General features: G+C 45.0%; 1 protein-coding gene across 4 annotated transcripts in view; it reads left to right on the forward strand.

Moving 5' to 3' along the window:
• Positions 1-24,128, forward strand: part of samd12 (sterile alpha motif domain containing 12) — a 74,576-nt gene that overhangs the window by 8,864 nt on the left and 41,584 nt on the right. For all 4 annotated transcript variants that reach the window (XM_048993644.1, XM_048993646.1, XM_048993645.1 and 1 more), the window contains exons 2-3: positions 8,126-8,307; positions 20,132-20,261. In XM_048993644.1, coding sequence (XP_048849601.1) covers positions 8,126-8,307; positions 20,132-20,261 — 312 coding nt within the window. The remainder of the gene's footprint in view (positions 1-8,125; positions 8,308-20,131; positions 20,262-24,128) is intronic.

Consider the following 24,128-nt stretch of genomic DNA (forward strand, 5'->3'; position numbering starts at 1 on the left):
CACGGGCAGGATGCAGTAGTCAGAATTAAGCTCGTGGAATAAATGCTGTAAAACAAATAATTGCATTCCCAGACTTTCACGTGGCAGAAGTTTCGGTATGTAAGGCGATATCTCAGAAACAGTCTGACTGATCTTTTTTGAACTTTACACAGACATTGTATGGATGAGGTTTCAGAGAAACTCCCCCAAAGTTGAAGTAGCGCTGCGTAATGATGGCAAAAAGGGACAGTTTGTACACCTGATTGTGTTGAGCCAATAACTCTAAAACTGTTTGATGGCTGTTTTGAAAATTCGCAGATGCACCATGACTACTGAACTGGAACCAATTGAAGGTTCTATAGAATGAAAATTTGACTTTACCTTGGGATAGCTGAATAAGGAGAGCTGGGTACATGGAACTGACACGCCTTGACTCTCAAACACCGTTCCCTTTTTCCAATATACATCCCGCATATTTAAAAGAAGGCAGTAAAACGGCCTAATCCAAAAATCTTAGACTGTTACGTAGCAGTTATTTATTGCTAGTAGATTGAGAAGGTAAGTCCTGTCCTGGAGTACATTTCCTAGAATCCTTCATTAGCAACTTACATAGCTGGAGCCATTTTGTTGTATGGTAGATGATGTCATATTATGTTTCGTAAGGGCAGAATGAGCAGGATTTGTCGGTTGCTTTTTATAAACACACATAAAGTTTTCACATAACCATCATCTGATTTGCACTAAAATCTGTTTTGCACAAAAGTTTGTTATGCTTTTTTATCGTGCCAATAAAAAGTTTTGTATTAAATGTTACACCAGTTGCATTTAAAGCAAGGCAAGCATTTACATAACACATTACATACAGAAGGTAAATACAAAGTAGTAATTTAACTGACAAAAGCTGGGGAATATGCCATCATCTTGTATAATATTTACAATGCAGATCAGTATCATCAGGTCTGGCAATGTGAGTATTTTAGTGCTGCTAACCCTAGTCCATACATGTGAAATGAGATTATATTTGTGGGATGTCTGAATTTGATCCAAAAATCGGTGTCCTTCGTGATTATTTCACAGATAAACATAGTAGCTTTGCCCCCTTAGAAGAGACGCCTCCCTTTCAAGAGCTGTTATTCCCATCGCTAATGACAGCAAGAAGCTTCTGTATTGCTTGCAGCCTACTTTTAGTTAGCTACAGACATGTCTAATCAATAGTGGAGTTACGCGGAAGTCCAAATTCATTATGAACATTACTTTTACGAGCTGCTCAGCTTGCTGTTGGCATCCTTAATAAAATTTGCATGCCAGAGCTAGCACCATAAAATCATTTATTAACTATGATGCAAAATAATTTACACTGGTTTTGTTGCAATGCAAAAAGCAAAGTTATGACTATGCTAACATTGTGCCTAGGCTGAAGTGGGAGTATTACAGTTACATGTGGAAGAGTACTCTCTTAAGTAACAATAAGTACAGTATAGTATAGTCAACCCTTCCACATCTCGGGGGTTTGGGGTGCAGATCCCCCGCAATCTTGAAAAACCACATAACTTTTTGGCAAGTGAAGTGAAAAAATGAGAAACGTGCGATACAAAGATCACTGCAAGATCACTGCAAGATATTACACCAGTGGCTGCCATAAACATGCTGGGCATGCTGCAGACTGGCACTTTACATATATTATATGCATTCATGAGTTGCGAAACTTTTTGTGTTTTGTCTTCAGGCCGTCACGTGTTCTTTGCTTCTATGTACATTTAATTTCTTATACCAGTCTTGTGATGAAACACAATGGGGAAAGTCACAATGTAGGAATGTAAGTACATAAACCAGTAACACGGTTGTTAATTAATATTGTTAAGTACATAACTGTATGTGCTAAAGTTTTATAAGACTGGCAGCGCAGCTGGTTTGTTTACAGTAGCATCACCACAAACACATGGTTAACGTGTTGCAGTATGATGTCACTATGTGATAGGAATTTTTTAGCTCTTATCTTATGGGACCACCGTTGTAAATGTGGTAAATCGTTGACTGAGACTTTATTTGGGACATGACTAGAAATCTTGGTTGTGTTTGAGCCATCGCAGTGCCTCACTGTAAACCAGCCAATCAGAGTATAACTCATCAACATATTGAGTACCAAAATACTCAAAAAAAACTGTATTCCATGCATCTTTTACATTTTGTGACCAATCGCTGCAAAACTGAAGCAATGTCACCTAGCAGCACGGGAGGATGAAAGCAAGAAGATATCTGACCTTGTGAATGTAATGGTTCAAAAAGTATTTGGATTTTATTACTGCCTCCGAAAAACATTATATGGTGAAGATCTACATGTGATTGTAGACCCCAATTGTGGCAGCGCTGTATAGTGATGTCAAAGATAAGACCAGCTCAGATACTTGATCTTGTCAGCATGAGAACGCAAACATTTTATTCGCCTGATTTTTTTCCCCTAGACTTTTGGTGATGATCTGGATCTGCTCAAATTTTGAGACAAATCACAGTAAAACTGAAACGAGTGCTGAGTGACAGCAAGGAGAAGGACGAGGTTATTAGAGGCTTTTTCTTGTGGACAGGATCAATAATTTTGTCATTATTTACTGTTAGATGGATCTTACGGCTGCTTCACAAAAGCATTATGTGGATAAAAATCTACTCCTAAACATGTACACTTAATCATACTCAATCACCTCAAAGTTGTAACTACACTCACAGAGGGCAGCTAAATTGGAACCGCGAGACAGAGGACAGCCGAGAGCGAAAACGAAGCCTTCGGCTGCTGTCTGCCATCTAAACTTGTTCTGTGGATTTTTTTGCGAAAAAAAAAACTTAAGCACTTTACACATCAGTGCTCTTTAACTGAAAATTTAAAAAACTCAGAGGCTGCGCTTAATTCAAACCTGTGTGCTGCTCCCAGGTACTTGTAGAAAATGCTTTAGTTAGCCCCTGTCTGATGCTGAAATGCTCCCGGGGGGGACGCTCTGGTGGTCACACACTTGTCATGACACAGGATGTGTTTCTTATACCAGTGTTTCTGAAACTACGTTTGCGAATGTTTTAAAGGTGCTTTATTATTAAAAGTCGTTTACCTTTTAGCTTGATAGTATAACCGACATGTTTTATTAACTATTAATGTATTTTTATCTCAATAGCGGCAGCAAGCTTTATTAAATAAGCTTACATCAGCGAATGTTTTCAAATGTTCTTGTTAATTATCATTTCAAATCGTTCACATTTATTTTGATAATATAACCGACTTTTTTATTAGATTGATGTAGCCTATATTTAGGTCGATTTAAGGCAGCTAGTGATTACTTCAGAAAAATAGGCAACGATCACAAAGGTTTTTAAAAAGGTATGTCTGGATTATGTGTAATATAATTAGACCTATGTCTGTAAATAAATGCCTAACATGGTAAAGCAAAATCCCCAATATCGATATATCAAGGTATTTATAATCCTGCAGGTAAAGCACCCGTTTGTACCGTGCTAAATATACGGTTATTATAATATATCGCTATAGAGTTAAATGTCCATTAATAATCTAATAAAACATGTCGATTATACTATCAATCTAAATGTAAACGATTTTTTAATTTATAGAAAAATATACCTTTTTAAAACATTCGTAAACGTATACTTTCAGAAACACTAGTCTAAACTGGCGAAGACCCGCTCTGACCCTGAAAACAGACCTGTGAAAATTTTGGCGCACCAGCGCGACCAAGGAAAAGATTTAGTCACAGTTGACAGAGTTTTGGTGCCATGGAGCCCTGGATACCTGTACATCGGAAAGATGATGTTTTTTCATGTTGCAGCCCCATAAAATTTCCATGCCGCCCTCTTGCCTCCGCATGAAAAATTCTCTAGATCCGCCCATGACTGTTACATAATGGCACATAATGCTTCAAAACGCTTTTTTGTTCTGCAGGGCTACACGATGGTTTAAACGCTGTTATGCCGTAAGGCCATTATGCTAAAACACTGCATGAAGCTGCATAATGCTTCACAATACCATTAGGCCACAATGTTGTGTAATTCTCTCCTTTTGGGAAGTAATCTTATGGAATGGTCCATAATGACATATAATGTTTCATAATGCTGCTGTGCTATTTTGCTATTAAATCTAAGAGGGAGGCAATGTATACATGTGTAAGTCACAGTGAAGACTTACTGTAACTCAGCATCTCACAATAACAGTTTAGAAGATGCTGGTCCTCACCTCACTACGACCGTGGGTGCTTCTTCAGGGACCTATCTGATCGCTCATATTGTTTAATGGATCGACATACGTTCATTGCTGGCAATAAGTCTGGAGGACACAAGTTGACCGATTCTGCACGGAAATCTTTTGAACAGTCATAAGGTGCGTCGTGTGCCCTGGTGCAGCATCGCAGGTGAGACAGTTAGTGCACAGCCACAGGGCTCACTGTTCATTCCCCATGACAGGCAGCCTTTTAAGATAATTGTAGTTAACGCATGCAGCCCTGGGGCAGCAGACAAGGTGAGGGTGGGTCAGTGGAGAACCAGTGAAATTGTAACATGAAGTCGTCCAGGTGTGTTTCTGGGGGGGGGGGCACGACACCCACTGCTCTCTCCATGAATGTTGCTTTCCCAGAATTGCTTCACTGAAGTACCCAGCTGTAAGCATGAGGTAATCCGTGAGACGATCGAAAGGCAGCGGAGTGACTGTTCGCATAGATGCACTGAAACATATTGGTGACATTTGCGGGGTACAAGCTTGCTGGGTAAAGATACAAATGTTTCAAACGGCTCTCAGTTCCTTGAATCGCTTTGCTACTTTGTATCAAACTGTGTAAATGATGAGGAAATTGTCAATGGGGAAAGTCACTTTGGACAAAACACATTGGTAATGAGATAAAATAATGATCAAACCTCCTGCAGTGATTTACATGATTAGTGCTGATTATTTATTTATTTATTTAACGCTGTAAACAGAGGATTTCCATAGCTGGGTTGCTGACCTGGAATCACTGGCGAAAGTAACTGTCGAGTAAATTGCATGCTTGTCGCTAGGTGATAATTTCCCTAACCATCTGGAGCTTCCCTGGAATGTCACGATGTGGCACGTCTCTCCAGATGACGTTACAGTGAATGTACGGTTAGCTGTCCATAAAACACGCCCAGTTAACAAGGACGTCAGCACTCGGAACAAACAGTATTCATTGTGGCACATATTATCTGTGCTGAGATGAAAAGGCATATTGAATTGTAACATAAGGAGTATGAATATTATAACAGATGTGTTTTAATATAGTGGAAAATAAATCTGGTTGCAATTTTATTGAGAAAACAACATTTAGATTACTGAACAGGTAGCATTAGCAAGTGAAGTCTTCTAAACAGTGGTGTATGAGATATTTTCATTAATTTGTGACTTGCTAGACCAAATAAGGGACTCCTCCGGAAGTCCCTCTGAGATGGTCATTGGCTGCACAGGACGAGGGAGACGGGATCCCGGAGGTGCCAGTGACTGTCAGGGGGAGGGCGAGACAGTGAGAGCTCTTCTGGAGGTGCCTCCCTCACCTCCTGCAGGGCGTTACAGCGATGAGGAAGCGAGGGCTTGGCTATTTATAGCAACTGTTGCAGGAAGAAGCAACATCCTCTTCTCTGTCCACCCCCTCCCCTCCACACTTACCTAATACCCCCCCCAGCCACTGCCCCAGGGGCTGCTGGGAAGCAGACCCCTGCAGAACCGGCTGGCGTAGGAGATGCCGTAGCTCTCTGTCATTGTGTCGTTCCCTGTCTCTTTATCTCTCTTCCTCATTCTCGGGCCCTATCATTAAAGATGTGCCGCTCATTCTAATGGGGAGAATTTCAACAGGCTGCTATTGTGCGGATGAGCGGATGTGGGAGGGAGATAAGCGTGGGCCCTGTCCGCCATTCCCTTTGTCAGGTCCTATCTGTCCCTGTAAGACTGTGAAAAAGGCATTGGGTACCGTCAGTATCAGGGACAGTAGAGTTTCGCTGTGGTTTCTACCTTCTGTCTGACAGAAAACCGCATCATAGGGTTGTATGGTTTTATTGTCTTTGGTGTGAATCTAGTGACCTCAGGTGTACAAAGGTCACACTTGAGCCTGAACTGGAAATTGCTTTTTTTTTTTTTTGAATGTCAGACCTGGAATGAGGGGGCATGGTTGAAAAAATGAAAGTTTGTGCATTCACGCTGTAGATGATATGATGAAGGTTGTCACATTCACATCACAGCTAACAGACTGATGGTTCCTGTATTCGCGCTGTAGATGATGCGGTGACGGTTCCTGTATTCGCGCTGTAGATGATGCGGTGACGGTTCCTGCGTTCGCGCTGTAGATGATGCGGTGACGGTTCCTGCGTTCGCGCTGTAGATGATGAGGTGACGGTTTCTGCGTTCCCGCTGTAGATGATGCGGTGACGGTTTCTGCGTTCGCGCTGTAGATGATGCGGTGACGGTTCCTGCGTTCCCGCTGTAGATGATGCGGTGACGGTTCCTGCGTTCCCGCTGTAGATGATGCGGTGACGGTTCCTGCGTTCCCGCTGTAGATGATGCGGTGACGGTTCCTGCGTTCCCGCTGTAGATGATGCGGTGACGGTTCCTGCGTTCCCGCTGTAGATGATGTGGTGAAGGCTCACATATTTACACTGTAGACAGTGTTGGGTGATAAAATGATCCAGAAGAATTCCAGCAAAATCCAGAAGTAAAGTCCTCAGTAAAATTCAGTCCTTGAGAAATCCAGACCGTAATAATCCATAGACAATTAAGAACTGAGAGGGAAAATGCCAGGGGCAGTTTCAGCGATGACTAAAATAACCTTTCCATCTTTTGTTTCAGATTTGTATGCGAAATGCGAAATGGTGTTTGGTACACATGGTACATTTGGTTTCCTTTTCAAGTTTTGAGCGCCTTTTTTTGAACGGAGAGCTCTACCTGATGGGGTCAGAAAATGGAGTAAATTGTTCCAGAAGCATCATTTTGGTCATTACTACTGCTTGGCAAGTGTTTGCCACATTCTGACGAAGAGAACTTCATAACTAAGGCTAACAATCTGGTTTCTTTGATTTTTAACTCAAGAATAAGAAACAGTGATTCGACTTTTATCGTGACTATTACCAATATTGACTGATTTTATCATAATAACATTTTTGGCCATATTGCCCAGCTCTGGTTGTAGATCTGATAAAGGATCATGTATTCACACTGTAAATGTGGTGATGGTTCCCATATTCTCACTGTAGATGTGGCGATGGTTCCCGTATTCACACTGTAGATGTGGTGATGGTTCCCATATTCTCACTGTAGATGTGGCGATGGTTCCCGTATTCACACTGTAGATGTGGCGATGGTTCCCGTATTCACACTGTAGATGATGTGCCGAAGGCTCACCTATTCACACTGTATCTGGTACATATCTGTAATTCAGATTTGTCCTTGCTTCTGAATCGGTGCCACAGATTCTTCATCTCATAGTTAAATACTTGGTAGGGTTCTTAGCTGCTCAACGTATATAAGCAACAGTCTTTATTTGTTGTTGGAGGACTGGCTGCCAAACAGAATATAAGTAAAGAGACTGTTTCTTATATACTGGTCCCATGGTATGGGAAGCAGTGTCCTATTGATCACATCTCATGCTGCATTAGAGTGGCGGTTTGAATTGCTGTAAGATTAGCATGTCACATTGTTGCTACACGCTTAGTCAGTGACTGCCTCAATTAACATCACTGCAGCATGGCAGAGGACAGAGTTAAAAAAAAAAACCCCAATGTATCTGTGATATTTTACAATCGAGGAAAGATTGTTTTGGTTTTGCCCTTGAAAGGTTAATTCATTGTATGGGTACAGAAGAGGCGTCCTTTCACTTTCTTGTGAGGTAGCACCATCTAGTGGTTATTTTCAAAAATGCATGTAGTCGGTGGGGCCCTGGGGAAATGTAATAGCAGAAGATATGTAAACATGCAAACATCTCTATCTTTCCAGCTAATTAACACTAAGTAATTGCATGCAAAATATGGAAAATTAAGCCCTGTTGCGTGCAAAATATGGAAAATTAATTAGCATCTTTTCTCTGCAGGTGGGTCTTTCTCCACAGAAGCTTTTAGGAAATTTGCCCACTGACCTTTCTCTGTTGTCTTCACCCCACAGCTTTCCACTGCAACCTTAGGCAGAATGGCATAGACCACCAGGTGTGCACAGAGGAAGTGACCTCACACCTGGAGGAAGAGTCTGTGCTTCAGAATCCAGGCCTGAATGACCGGAGTCCCGGCTTCCACGACCCGAGGGGGAGTCCCCGACATCAGCAGATGTCCGAAACTGATGGCACTAAGGTGCATCCTATGTTCTTCCATTTGCTTACCCCAGGCAGGGCCGCTGGGGGGGGGGGCATACTCACACTCACGGGGTATATACACAAGGGGCATAGTCGCTAGGGTCACACTCACGTGATACATGCACACAGGGCATAGTCGCTAGGGTCACACTCACGTGATACACGCACACAGGGCATAGTCGCTAGGGTCACACTCACGTGTGATACACGCACACAGGGCATAGTTGCTAGGGTCACACTCACGTGATACACGCACACAGGGCATAGTCGCTAGGGTCACACTCACGGGGTACACGCACACAGGGCATAGTCGCTAGGGTCACACTCACGTGATACACGCACACAGGGCATAGTCGCTAGGGTCACACTCACGGGGTACACGCACACAGGGCATAGTCGCTAGGGTCACACTTACGTGATACACGCACACAGGGCATAGTCGCTAGGGTCACACTCGCGGGGTACACGCACACAGGGCATAGTCGCTAGGGTCACACTCACGTGATACACGCACACAGGGCATAGTTGCTAGAGTCACACTCATGGGGTACACGCACACAGGGCATAGTCGCTAGGGTCACACTCACGTGATACATGCACACAGGGCATAGTCGCTAGGGTCACACTCACGTGATACATGCACACAGGGCATAGTCGCTAGGGTCACACTCACGGGGTACACGCACACAGGGCATAGTCGCTAGGGTCACACTCACGGGGTACACGCACACAGGGCATAGTCGCTAGGGACACACTCACGGGGTACACGCACACAGGGCATAGTCGCTAGGGTCACACTCACGTGATACACGCACACAGGGCATAGTCGCTAGGGTCACACTCACGTGATACATGCACACAGGGCATAGTCGCTAGGGTCACACTCACGTGATACACGCACACAGGGCATAGTCGCTAGGGTCACACTCACGGGGTACACGCACACAGGGCATAGTTGCTAGAGTCACACTCATGGGGTACACGCACACAGGGCATAGTCGCTAGGGTCACACTCACGTGATACACGCACACAGGGCATAGTCGCTAGGGTCACACTCACATGATACACGCACACAGGGCATAGTTGCTAGAGTCACACTCATGGGGTACACGCACACAGGGCATAGTCGCTAGGGTCACACTCACGTGATACACGCACACAGGGCATAGTCGCTAGGGTCACACTCACGTGATACACGCACACAGGGCATAGTCGCTAGGGTCACACTCACATGATACACGCACACAGGCCATAGTCGCTAGGGTCACACTCACGTGATACATGCACACAGGGCATAGTCGCTAGGGTCACACTCACGTGATACACGCACACAGGGCATAGTCGCTAGGGTCACACTCACGTGATACACGCACACAGGGCATAGTCGCTAGAGTCACACTCACGTGATACACGCACACAGGGCATAGTCGCTAGGGTCACACTCACGTGATACACGCACACAGGCCATAGTCGCTAGGGTCACACTCACGTGATACACGCACACAGGGCATAGTCGCTAGGGTCACACTCACGTGATACACGCACACAGGGCATAGTCGCTAGGGTCACACTCACGGGATACACGCACACAGGGCATAGTCGCTAGGGTCACACTCACGGGGTACACGCACACAGGACATAGTCGCTAGGGTCACATTCACGTGATACACGCACACAGGGCATAGTCACTCGGGTCACACTCACGGGGTACACGCACACAGGGCATAGTCGCTAGGGTCACACTCACGTGATACACGCACACAGGGCATAGTCGCTAGGGTCACACTCACGTCATACACGCACACAGGGCATAGTTGCTAGGGTCACACTCACGGGGTACACGCACACAGGGCATAGTCACTAGGGTCACACTCACGTGATACACGCACACAGGGCATAGTTGCTAGGGTCACACTCACGGGGTACACGCACATAGGGCATAGTCGCTAGGGTCACACTCACATGATACACGCACACAGGGCATAGTCGCTAGGGTCACACTCATGGGGTACATGCACACTGGGCATAGTCACTCAGGTCACACTCACGGGGTATATGCACAAGGGGCATAGTCGCTAGGGTCACACTCACGGGGTACACGCACACAGGGCATAGTCGCTAGGGTCACACTCACGGGGTACACGCACATAGGGCATAGTCGCTAGGGTCACACTCACATGATACACGCACACAGGGCATAGTCGCTAGGGTCACACTCATGGGGTACATGCACACTGGGCATAGTCACTCAGGTCACACTCACGGGGTATATGCACAAGGGGCATAGTCGCTAAAGTCACACTCACGGGGTACACGCACACGAGGCATAGTCGCTAGGATCACACATAAATGGAGCACATGCATATGGAGCACAGTCTTTTGGGTCTCACTCATGGGGCACACACACATGATGCATAGTTGCTAGGGTCACATGCACACCAGGCACACTCACACAGAGCATCATGCTTAGATGTGTTTCAGAGGAGTGTTTTCCATTGAGCCACTCACCTCGTGATTATGTTAATCCAAATAAATGATGGACTTGATAAGCACTTGTTGGCATTGGTTAAACCATGGCTTGGCTCTCTGTGGTGTCTGAACACCAGTGTATTACTCAGCATTACTCAGCCCCATTGGACTTCAAGACGTGCCAATTCAGCTAGTGATCCACAGTGACAGCCACAGATCCGGGTCACGAACGTGGCTTCACAGCCCAAACACACTGTTAGAAAATTGCTCATTTCTTGCACTAGTAAATTATGTAAAATTCTCTTCTCACTTTGTTAATCGCTTTAATTAGTATTAATCGCTTTAATTAATATTAATACTTTGTGCCCTTTCTTGACCCAGCACACCTGTAATAGGATCCCAAGAGTGATTTTCATAGGTCCTCTTGTAATAGAAAAGTAGGCTGGTATTCAGTGCAGAGCTGTGAGTTTATAAACAATCATACAAGTATAGTACGGTAAATGTCATTCATAATATGTGGCAGTACAATGCACAGGTTCTAGATAGGATATTGTTACACCACTGTGAGCTTTTAGCTAAATGGCGATAGCAATGATTTCTGCTCTTATGAGTCTGTCACACAGGAGAGCTCAGTAAAACTTAATCTTTTGAGTGAGCCATCTGACCCAATATAGGTCTTAGGGGCATGAGACCTCTTTTCATAATGAATACTTGTTTAAAAAGGGAGAGAGGTTTCCTTACTGCAATGAAAGGATTCGGGAGTAAACTTCTTACAGGTTTCTATGCATTTCAGGTTCGAGGATGACAGAAACCACAAATTACTGGCATTTAGTGATTGATTCTTCATGCTTCCAGCTTCATGCATGTAATGGCTCATTTAATGTAGGGTCATGCTGAGTTTGAAGACACAGAAAGTACAGGGGATATTGCAGGGCACACCCACGCTGCACCTTAGAGTAACAAATCCACCTTAGCACATAAAATGTGCTAACTCCGCCCACCCAGAGTAGGGACAGGACCCACAGGCCTGACAGGGTGAGGTCACAGTGATTTGCCACCAAGGCGTCATGGTCACCATATTAAATGTTTACAGGGATCAGGTGATATGTGACCAGCTTTTCGGTGACAAATGTTTTTGTATCGCTTTCCTTTAGGAGCAGGTGTGTCTCTGTTCCTTGGTATTTTGTATCTGTCTGCCCTGCCTTGCGAAACACCTGCTAGTTTCAGATAAATGTATCCGTTATGCGTAAAACAGTATGTCTTTGTGTTTAATAAGCAGCTATGCTGCCAGGATCCATTGACATGTTTCCCATCACGCACTGCGCAATGAGCAAGAAGGATTGGAACTTGAACAGGAGCACGAGGCTCACGAAATGCTTGGGATTGACTTGGAATCACTGCATGGAGAAATTCACTCACTGCTCCCCATGGAGACTTAACATCTAACTTCCCATCTGCCAAAGCTGTAAATCGTTAAATATAAGTATAGTAAAAAAAAAAAAAAAAGATGGGTGAGATCTGTTATTTATTGCCATTAAACTAAATTGTCGATCGTGTAATTCTGTTCATTGTTCCATGCAAGTTAATTTTTTACCGAAATGCTGACGGTTCAGTGTCCAGTTAATCTTCATTCTGTTACTCCCGTAGAGATCTGCCTGTCGATAGCAGACTGGGCTTCCTCTCCAAGAGCTGAGGGGTTTAGAGAGCATTCACTGCCCAGGCACACTTACTAAATTTAATTTTAACTGTATTCTTGGTGCACTTAGACGCCCAGATCGCATCCATTTCTAGAATAATTAAGTCTGCTGAGCTGTGGCCTTGTGACAATGGCGGATTAGCGGCATGCCGTCGGAGCCCCGCGCTGGAGTACTACGAGCGTTGCTCTGCGCTGCCCGTATATATATCCCGGGGATGGTGGGTACATAAGCACAGTAAGACGTGTTTATTATTATGTCTTGGACAGTTAGCAGGGTTTCCAACTTTGAGATTTTCAATTTAAGACAGGTCTGCACCCATATTTACATATATGTAAGAGTTTTATTACCTTGTTAATAATCTGTAGGGTTTGCAGACCTTCCCCAATGCTTTGGGTGTAGCTAATTATAGGTTTACAGCGCAAATTTGCCATAAGATTATTGCACGAGTGTGATGCCCAAAGCATGAGAGTTGACAACCCTGAGTTAGTACATGTTAATATGGTAAGGAAGGCTCGGGAAGATTATACGTGTCCCACAAAACGCTTTGCCTTCATTTCGCTCAGGTCCGGCCGTCTCCTGACCTTCCTGTAGTCGTAAGCACGCAGCATTTCTTCACAGATACATGATCAGTTTCATTTCCTGTCCATGCTAAGAGCGGTCACCACCGATCGCCCTAAACCAGTGGTTCTCAAACTCGGTCCTCGGGTCCCACTGCCCTGCTTGTTTTCCAGCTATCCCTGCCCTCACACACAAGTCCCAGCTGTCTTTCAGCTTCTGATTACCTGAATCGGGTGTGTTCAGTCAATCAGCAGTGTGTAGGGCAGGGATAGCTGGAAAACAAGCAGGGCAGTGGGGCCTGAGGACCGAGTTTGAGAACCACTGCCCTAAACGGTAAATGGAAGCCGAAGCAGTTCCTCATTATAGACACCAGATGGTGCTGTGTAGTCATGATGGCTGACTGAAGTACCTCCGCCGTTGACTTGGCACAGTTTGCGTGATGTACCCATTTACGTGCCTTTACTGAACCTCTCTAGCGTCCATATATATGAAATGCCTCTGATTAGTTACCCTTAAGGCTGTCCCTGCTTGTGTGGGGAGGGGGTTTATGGAGGGGTGACTGATGACCTGGCGTGTCGGTGACCCTGTTTGTGGGGTTAGGTTGTTTGTTTCTGGACAGCATGAAGCGGAGGATGACACCTGAGACGGCAGGTTCTGGGTGTTCTATGTCGGAGATGTTAGAACCTGAGCACCGCCCCACCCCCTCTCCCTGGGGATCTGAACATGTCTGTTGCACGACTGGTATTTGGGCCACAGTTCAAGAACCAGGTGATCCAAGAGTATTCATTTCAGAGGCCTCTCGCGTGTTGAGACCTTCCCGGGTCTCCGCGTTTTTCAGCGGAATGACGGAGTGTATTTGCGTATGTGTGATCTGTCAGGCATGGTTACTTTTCCGGCTTGGTCGTTCCACACATTATGTTTGTAGCCTTAGAAAAGTTTGCATTTTCTGTCAGCGGATCAAGATGCAAATCCTCTGGAGATTGCAAAATACCAGAAGTGGAACCAGATACATTGTGCGGACGTGTGCATTGCATTCAGTCCATAAATTCCTACTCCTAAGAATCTGTTCTAAGTCAGCAATGTGCGCGATAAAATCAATGCGGGAGCCAAAACAAAAATATCAGGAGTTTGAAAACATGGATCGCAAGCTGGGCTATTGAATGTGTGGTATTGTATGGGTGTTTTTTCATTCTTGGCTCATAATAATGCAAATGGGCACTGCCATTTTAGTCAGGGTTCAGGGAATATTTGTATTGGCAGTCATTCAAGCACTAACGCTACCTTTCTGCCTTACAATATGTGTCTGACATTTTGGATTCAGCTCAGTTAAGGGAAATGTAATTTACTTGGAATGCTTACCACAGTTAGGGATATGAGATCCAGATGTCTATCCGAAGGCTTTAATGCCACAAACAGTGCTCATCACCATCTAAATGCCACCAAAACGTCTTTCCAGTTTGATGCAGAAGGAGAGCATGTCCAGGAAAGAGGAGTCTTTGTCCGAAATGGGTTAACTTTGATCTCTGCCAAAGTAAGAAACAGTCCGGAAGCCCACGTTTTTGAAGTAGGTTGGATTAAGCATTGATAATTAATGTTTTTCACATGATAGATCCCAGTAGCTCTAGATTTGAGGAGATGGAGATTTAACAGTGACTCGCTTCATGTGGACCCCTCCCTAGATGAGTGTCTGCTGTTATTACAGCTGGAAATGGGCACTCAGTCCTCTGGAACTGGCTCCCCAGTTTTTATGCACGCCTTTCACTTCACATCAAGGGAATTTGCATCTCCGTCCTTGTACTTGTGAAGGGGTAGACTGAGATCCCTGAGACCACAGAATGACCCCAGCACCACCTTAATGCTCAGCCTTGGCCTTGGGGCCTTCAGGGTCCTGTCTCTCCATCACTGCCCCCCCCCCCCCCCCCCCCCCGAGTTATGACTGTATGAACAGAAGAGACCCACTGCAAGGAGACTGAGAGCCACAACATTGAAACGTCGATGGCTGGTAGACCAATGGAGATGGAGTGTAGCTTTGAAATTTCTGTCAGCTGGCATGCTGGCGAGATATCACTGATTAGCTCTGTGTCTGTTACTCAAAATGTGCTTTAACGACAGGAATTGCCTTCAGTAGGATTGGATTGCATTGGTTACATGGTAGCTATGGGGATAAACAAGGCTTCAAAACTCGCAGTGACTACAGTCTGAGGGTTTAAGTATCATTTTTCCGATTATTAGTGGCACTTAGACAGAAATGCTCTAACTCTTACTGTACAGGCTGCTTGTGTCCTACAGTTGGACATGTCTTCCCTGGTGGAAAATAAAAAGCTTTTGGGGGGGCATTGGGCACCAATAAAGTTATTTGTCTTATTACGCTTAAATATCAAAGGAAGAGCATGATTTAATTTGTGACGATGAAAACGGCAGATGAAAGCTTCCGGAATCAAAGCAGAGCTCATCTTTGTTCAGGTTGCCGCCATTGAAGTTCATTGGCCTTCACCCGCATAAGGTTAGATTAAATTTAAATATGATATCCAGACTATCTCTCTCACTCATTATACTGGGAGCCCGCAGTACACACTGCTAGTTTCCGAAAGGAGCACGGGCTTAAGTTGTCCAACAGAGCTTAATTAAAAAGATATTTGAAGATAAAACGGTAATGGTGAAGATGGGGCGGAACGAGGGGTCGGCCCGCTAACGACGGAGGAGTCCATTTGCAGGGCGTTTTGACAACGCCGTATGTTTTACTGTGCTGTCGGCCCCTTAAACTTTCCACACGTTAATGTAACTGTCGCCCCGGGGTCTGATCACAGGAACTAGGACCTGTCAAAGATCAGTTAGCTTTTCACCCGCTTAATGTGTGACCAGGATGCCTCAGGCCAAATTAGCATGTATTGTTACGCGGTCTTAGCCTGCTGGAGGATCTGCTTCAGGAGGGGAGGGAGAAATGATAAACGGCAGCAGGAGAACAGGTTTGGAAAGGACAGAATGCGAGATCCGATGTACGTGTTTGGCCCTGGGAAGATACACCGAACGCAATCAGATTTGATCAGTAATAAGGCTGGGGCAGATGAACGGTGATGAACATCTTTGTCACCGGAGTTTGCTCTGCGCCAGAAGAGCCACGGGCCCACCGCCCACATTACACCCGCGGTTTATCTTTGCAGCTAGCCTGCTAATCACCTGCAGCGTAGAGAGAAGCACGTTCAGAGTCATCCAGGAAGAAATTGTTTAAAGTTGTGTTGTTAAAAACAAAATGTAAACGTACGGCTGTCGGGACTCAGTTGCATGTTTTGTGACTACAGTGCCCATATAGTGATGTATAACCTGTGCAGTTGTCGTCGAGTATTTTGCTATTGACTTGGTCGGATATATTCTCTGGAGAGTTTCAGAATATATGGCTGTTATTTCATGATCGTATACCTGTCCTTGCTTGGGTGTTTCAAGATTACTTTGGTTACTCGAATATTCTTTTTCCCGTTGCATGGGAACGTCTAATTGATGATTAGACTCGTATAATAGATTGACATTTTTGAGTCTATTTTTAGGCATATGTATTGATTTTCTTGTTTTTCTTCATGGTATGTTGCTATGGTAGCATACCTGAATAGCAAATTTCTGCTAATTAAGCGGAGGACGGAGTGAAGCTCTGGAAATACCACTGTTCTTCATACTTTGATTATATTTGGAGAATATTAAGAATTCGGCGGATATAATGTCGCGAACCCAGAAACTCCGTGTTTCATCCTGAGAAACAGCCGCCCTCTTCTGCAAAGGTGCCACGAGCCTTTAAGCACCTCATACTTCTTTCAAAACGTTTGGCTTCGGGCTGATTTTGGCAGCGGCCATGCACCCGCAGCCTTCCCTGTGGCTCTCAGACGGTGGGGTTAATTAGCGCTGAACTATATTTATTGGCAAATTTGCTTCTGACCAGCTCCCCGCAGCGACGCCTTCCCCGGCGGAATTCGCCGGCCTCGTCGGCGGCCAGCTGTCCCCTTCCCGCAGAGCACAGCGACTGACTCTCGGGAAGGGAAATGTCAACTTTACCGCAGGTGTCGGCTTGCAGGAGTTACCGAAGGAAGCCCGAAAGGCTGGAGCTTAAAAACTCACGCCGCTATTTTCCGAGAGACCATGGAGGGCGATCCGGATTCGCTCTGTCATGTCGATTCCCAGCATCCCTGCTTCTTCTCCAGATGTTCCTCATACAGGTGCTCCAGGTGAAGGTTGATCCATGATGTGATCGCCATCCGTTCCTGCTGATCGTTCCGATCTTCGAGTTTAGTTTTTTTTTATCCTCTGTAGCTGTTGAGTTGTACTGGCTTAGGAAGCTGACCCTGCAGTCTCCTGGATTCTCGCAGAGCACAACACCATTTGAGGGGGGTGGGGGGTGAAGGTGCCTCTTTCTGTCCAAGTCCTGTGAGCCTGACTTCGCACAATGCCCGCCGGGCCATTGGAGCATCGGCATCCAACGAGCCTCCAGCATCCGCCACCCGATGGTTTTTTGGCAGAGGCTCCCCTGCCCTTTGGCGGTATTTGGCAGGCGAGCAGGGCTTGTTTTCGTTGGATGGGGCCCAGCTGATGTCAAAGTCAGAACCTCGCGGTCCGCCAGTCCATCGTGCTTCCAGAGTTTCGGGGTCCCCGGGTCTTATCAAAAGCGGCTGCTTGACAGAAGGGCACCATCACACAACTCGTGCCCCATTGTGCTGACGTGGAGCCCATCTGCTCAGCCTGGGGATTTTCCGTTAAAATGCCACCTTCCTGTCCGCGACTTGATCACGTCTTGCTTTAAATGTTCGCGCCCTTTTCAGATTACAGGTGAATGCTTCCGCGTACACAGACTTTATAGGATTAAGCTGCTTCTATCAGGCCCAAAATCCCAGGATTTTGACCCTGTGCCATGAGACGATGTTTGCACCAATAGTGTAAATATTATGATACCCATGTGCAAAAATTCAGCATTGGGAGTGTTTCTCCGCTCTGGGGATTTCTACACAAGCCAGCCAGTTTTAATTAGCTATTTGCTAGTATGAGTTTTTTGATATTTACTTCTTTTTGCGTGTACCGCCTGTAGTGGAGAAGAAAAAAACGCTTCAAAGTTTACTTTTTGTTCCGAATCTCACTGCTGTAATTAAGAGGAATAAATAAATATTTAAAGGTTTACGGGCTGCTGCTTCTTGGCCTAATAAGGCTGGCACCCTTGCCCATGCGCGGTCAGGCGTGGACCGTCGCTATTCCGTTATCATCCGCAATTAGCATTTTTATGGCTGGTTTATGTGGGATTGTCCCCTGGAGGTGAACGGTCACATCGTGACTCACGCCGGATGAGGGCCGCATGCTGAAATTGCGATACGATGTCTGTTTATTCTAAAAACAAACCGAGGCCGGACGGAAAAGAAATGATAATGGAATCCAAAAGGACCAATTTGTGCACTTTTAAACGGCGCACCCCAGGAAATGTCTGTTGTGGGACAGCGCTGTAGTTCTGTGTTTCAGTTCCTTGATGGACACGCTGAAAATGAGCGCCGTGCCACTTATCTCCCTGGCGGTGTCACTGAGGATGGAATGCTGAGTTTGTCTGGCAGCACTGTGGGAATGCGAGCTTCCGATATGAGCAGCCAGCAGATGAAGCCCCTCTCCACGCATGCAGCAGCGCCGGGGGACCTTGCTGCACTTCAGGCCACCTCTCAGGTTGGGCTTGTCGTCAGACACGCGGTGTGATGTCATCGCAGGCCCCCACAGGGGATTTTGACCCTGATATAGCGCAAAAGTCTGGGAGCGGAGTTGATCCTGATGACGATGCGCATCCCCGTTTCTCCAGATTATTGCATGCGGACCGAAGCGTGCGACTTGCAAGAGCGTCATAAACAGTGTTAATTTATAGATCTACCCAGTAATAGTCCCGAAGTTACATACATGGTAGCTGAACCCATTTTAAGCTACAGTGTCGATTTGAGTGTGGATTTCGCCAGATGACTTGCTGCACTTCTGCCTCTCGCGGTGGGGATTGTTTTTTTTTTTTACTTATCTTAAAGATAATTTTGTTATTTTTGTGCGTCAGAATAATCCGTTCGTTGTGGTTGTCAGAAAAGGACAAACAGAGCAGCTGAACAGATGGGGGGGGGGGGGGGGTCTTGGACGCCCAGCCCCTGGGCCCCCTGGGTATTTTATTTGTAGAATTTAAGGTGAACTTGTGTCCAGGACAAAATCCAACACAAATCATCTCATTTTTTCATGTATTTTTCTTTTTCTTTCCAGACCTCCGTCCCTCCGGCAAGTGAACACAAAAGTACATAATCATGTATAACTGCACACATAACGTCGGTTCATTATTTCTACCAAAAGCACCGTTAACACAAACAATCCTTTTAGATATTGACACTGATTTGCTAGCGACGTAAAGCTAACGACAGGATCCTATCAAACCTGACAATAAAATATCAGCAATCCAAGGTTACGAATGAGTTCTGTTCCCCGAGTCTGTTTTTACGTTGAATAATAGTAAAAGTAAGAATAATAGTAATAATGATCAAAATACGGTATTGTACTGTACGTAAAGCTAACGAACCACTGAGGCCGTGCAGTATTTTCATGAGCGTCACAAATTAGCGTGTGCATTCGTTATTATGAACCGGGCTTTATGGTGATCCATTCTTAAGTACAGATGCTCCTCAACTTACGACTGGGTTATGTTCCGATGAACCCATCGTAAGTTGAAAATGTGTAAGCCGAATATGAAATGATAAATAAGTGACTGTACGATGCGTTGTTAAACAGCGTATGAGACGTATGTATGTATGTATGTATGTATGCAATGGCTACAGAGACTGCAAGTGCGGCTGCATAGAAGATCGAAACTCTGTCTGGTCTGATCTATCGCACCATCATGAAGTCGAAATATCACGAGTCCTAGTACTAGTTTTCAGCAAGTCTAATGTTCTCAACCCAGGGACTGCCTGTATTGTACAAAACAATTTTAAAAAGTGAGCGCAAGTTATATGGAGCAGCGAACGTACATTTCCATATCATCCTGGGATGGAGTTTAGTGAGGCCGTGTCTACAGAGCTCCCTGGAGACCTCCTTTTGTTTCCTCTTGGTGTCCGTAGCCAGGAACTGTGAAGCTGACCAAACCGGTGGCCCTCTGGACCCAGCAGGACGTATGCAAGTGGCTGAAAAAGCACTGTCCGCACCAGTATCAGATCTACAGCGACTCCTTCAAGCAGCACGACATCACAGGTAGGCGTGACCCCCGGTGCACCCTTCCCAGCATCCCCTGGCTCAAGTTGTACTCTTCTCTGGTAGCTAATGGTTGCCTGCTAGCAGTCCCCTACCCCTTGCTCACTTGGTTTTGACCCCCTCAATGACAGCCGATTCAGGGATCAATAACAATTTATGCTGTGACCGTTGGGGGGTGAGGGAGAGGGGGGCTGTCATTTATGGGCACACAGATGACACACTGCTGGTGATTAATTCGGAGACCAATTAACATTGATTTATACAGAGTTAAACACTTAATTCAGACCTGCACCCCATCCAGCACGAGTTAACAGCTTCCGATTAGCAAATATTAGGGGTTACCCACACTGCTTTGCACCAGTCGAATTTTTGTAATGCAGTTTGCGGTACGATCCGCGGGTCGCAGTGGCAGGAATAGCTCTTTAATGGCACCCCACTGATTAAAATTGATACTGCAGTAATTGCGGCATTTTCATTAGTGAGCCGCCGGACAATAAGACAAAAATATATATACCAGAGTCGCTCCCTGTGTCTGACGCTCGAGATTAGCGCCATCCTTATCCCATTTAGTAATTAGCAAACGTGACATATGCACAGACGGTGTGTATGTTTCTTTGGAATTTATTTCCAGTTTGCTAATTTAAATGTTGCCGAGTGGGTCACCATGGCGATGTGAAAATGTCACACAAAATTGCACTGCTTGAGAGAAACGCCGTGCACGAGCTTGAGTAATTAGTCCGTTATCAACATGCTTTAATTGCTCGCTGAATATTCCAGCGCCGTGGTTGCTGTTAGCGGTACTGAGGGTCCCGTCAGGTTACGAACAGCTAGATTAGAAGGCGGACGCTCTGGCCAACGTACCGCCTTCTGTGTCAGTCCTCACTCTATCCTAAGTTCATTACTGACTTCAGCAAAAGATATAACCTCCACTTGCCATTAGACTACATCCTGGAGTGAGTGTGTCCTCCAGACTCAAGTATCTCCTCCTTTGTGGGCTTTTTAATTGGTCCTGGAGGCTGTCTGCTGCTCTATTTAAGGCTGCCCTGATATATAAACTGATTTATTCCATTCTTTATCCGCCGTGGACGCTTCATGAATGCTGCTTTTAAGCACGACTGCTGTAATTCTGCTATTGTATGCAAATGCATTTCTGCACGTACATTCTACATTGTGTGCATATTAATGCTCACGCCATTGTGTGCTCATGCTGCGGAATGGTGCAGCTACATTCGGTTTAGTGAAATCAGATTAAATCGTACCAGGGGAATCTCAGCATACGGTCGTAGGACGAGCGGATCTTGGCGGATCCTCGCTTGGAATGACTCGGGATTATACAGCCTCTCTTTGTGATCTGGAGAATTCCGCCCGGAGCGCAGTGGATTACAGAGACAGTGCGAGGCTGATTTTGCGGGGCCTCCGTTGGCCATCCGGGGTCCAGTCTGCCATGTTGTGCCGTTTCCTCAGACCATCGCAGCATCAGAGTAGTAATGTCATTTTGTGAAAGCAGCACTTTAATGAAACAGTTGCCGCTCCTGTGTGTCAGCATGAACAGCTTGGCAAGTTGTTTTATAATGGTGAGTCAACTCCATAATAGAAGCCAACTTTATTTATTTTTTATGCGTTCATACTGTGTGTTAAAAATAAGAGGTCAACATCCTGTAAATAGACACACCCATAATATCTAGACAGCGGGAGAGCGTCAAGACAATTTATGCGCGTTTTCTCTCTCATGCGCTACAGCTGATTGATTACAACTTATGCAGCTATTAGAAGAACAAAGTTAAATTGAACTTCCAGTGGAAGGATAAATCAGAGCTGGAAGAATGTGCCGGAAAGAATGCAGGCCAGGTGTGTTTATGTCTGACAGCGATGATGTATGCTTTTACCGCTGATGCTGTTTGCCACTGCGGCAAGACTCAGCCGTGATTAACATGGGTGCCGAAAGCGGCCGCGTGAGAGCCGGTGCATAGGAAACGGTGATTTGTGTGTCAGGTTGCTGACAAGTTTCAGAGTGTCGCCAGCTGACAGATAGCGTCACGCATAAACGCCGTCCCACAATCCCCCCTGGGGATGAGGTCATTCGGCACAGCTTTTCATTATTAAATTGACTTATTTTATAATTATCTTTGGTTTGTTTGTCTTATGTCAGTTTTCATGCAGTGGCAGCAACATTACAAATGAGGTAACCAACGAGCTCATACGCTGTGCACCAGGCCCTGCTTCGATGCATGGACATTGAATAATTTATTGTGGCAGAGTTTTAAATAAAACTTATGGTTTCCCAGTCCAGCACCAGAGGGGATTCAAACATGCTGGCATTGGTTCCAGACTTTTTTCTTAATAATTAGTACTTTTATTAGTTACGGAATAATAATCTAGGTGTTCAGTCTGTTATATGATTTGCATACAATGCACTGCGAGTCTCTAGCGGTGATACAAATGTTGCCCACGTGTACGGACCCTCTGCCAATGTTTGTTTTGGTTAAAGCTGCTTAAGCGTTTATGGCTGGTAACCGGCTTTCATTTCCGGTACCTGGTAATTATTTAAAGATTTGATTATCCCTGTATTCAAGCTAATTGGGGTTAAGGGCACGTGTAAACAAACTTGAATCTTTTATTAATTCATTTACTTAATTTGAAATTGAATTATATTATAACAGTAATCAGCTATTAATTTCACCGTGAAAAATGTGCCAGTTTGTCTTTTGCAGATTGTTTTTAACATTCACCATTCAAACAAAAAGAATGTAGCCTGTCTGACATTTTTATGAATGAAGCCTTCCTTAAAATCAATATATGTAAAATCTAAATTGGAATACTATAGCCACAGAATCATAATTGTAACAATTTTTTACTTTTTTATGGTCTGCCTAAATCTTCAACAGTGTTACATATTGGCCTGTAAAAGGGGAAAAAACTGCTTAAAAATACCTTTCAAAATGGTTTTCTAATGATCTGAAGACAAAATGTACAAATTCGATTTTATTGTTGCTGTAATGTTCTCACATAAACTGGGAAGAGGTTTTATAAAACGTATCAAACGACTTTTTGCAGCCTAATTCTGACATAGTTAGACATAGACAGTCATTTAATTGGCCTTTTTGTTAAAGAACCTGGATGTCTTTCTTTAAACCTCCCATTGTTGTCCGTTTTCTAAGATGTCTGGGCATCTTGATGCACTTTTGGAGAAGCTGACATCCCATACAGATGTTCTGGCTTCATGAGGGCTGCGCATTGTTTGCTCACTCTGAAGTTCCCACAAGCTCAAACTCTGGACAGCTTCTCCTGGATCGTGTTTCTCCAGGCCTCTTGGTGTGCCTCGGTGGTCCAACCTCAGGAAACCTTACGGTCTGTCATTATTTATTTTTGGTTCACCGACGTTGCCTGTTATTTTCACATTCTCTATAGAGCTGTCTGAGTTCACTATCAATGCAGGGGTTAATGTAATATATATTATACATCTACCGCCTTTATTTTTTCAAATCAGTTTTTGAGAAATGACCTTTTTTCATCTATTTTTGCATGGCTGCCATCTGCAACATCGCAACAGATTTTACACATCCTGCATTACCGTGCGAGCGGCCGCAAGGTCGAGAAGTATGCCCAGAAATCAAGGTCTCACCTCGTTCTGATGGCGAAACACTCCCCATACTGTAGCTCTGCCCACAGATGGTCTTACTTAAGATGCGCTAAAGCATGCATGCTAAACGGTTCTGTAATAAGATGAAAGCGCCTAATCTCTGACGATTGTTAAAACGCGGCAGGTGATTAAGGGATGGCCTAGCAATGTGTGGCTGCACATTTAGAGCAGGCATAATCGCTAGATGGGGTTCACAGCCGTAAGCCTTTCGAGCATGAATAGGGCAA

The sequence above is a fragment of the Brienomyrus brachyistius genome, chromosome 23, assembly GCF_023856365.1.
Source record: "Brienomyrus brachyistius isolate T26 chromosome 23, BBRACH_0.4, whole genome shotgun sequence".
Taxonomy (NCBI): domain Eukaryota; kingdom Metazoa; phylum Chordata; class Actinopteri; order Osteoglossiformes; family Mormyridae; genus Brienomyrus; species Brienomyrus brachyistius.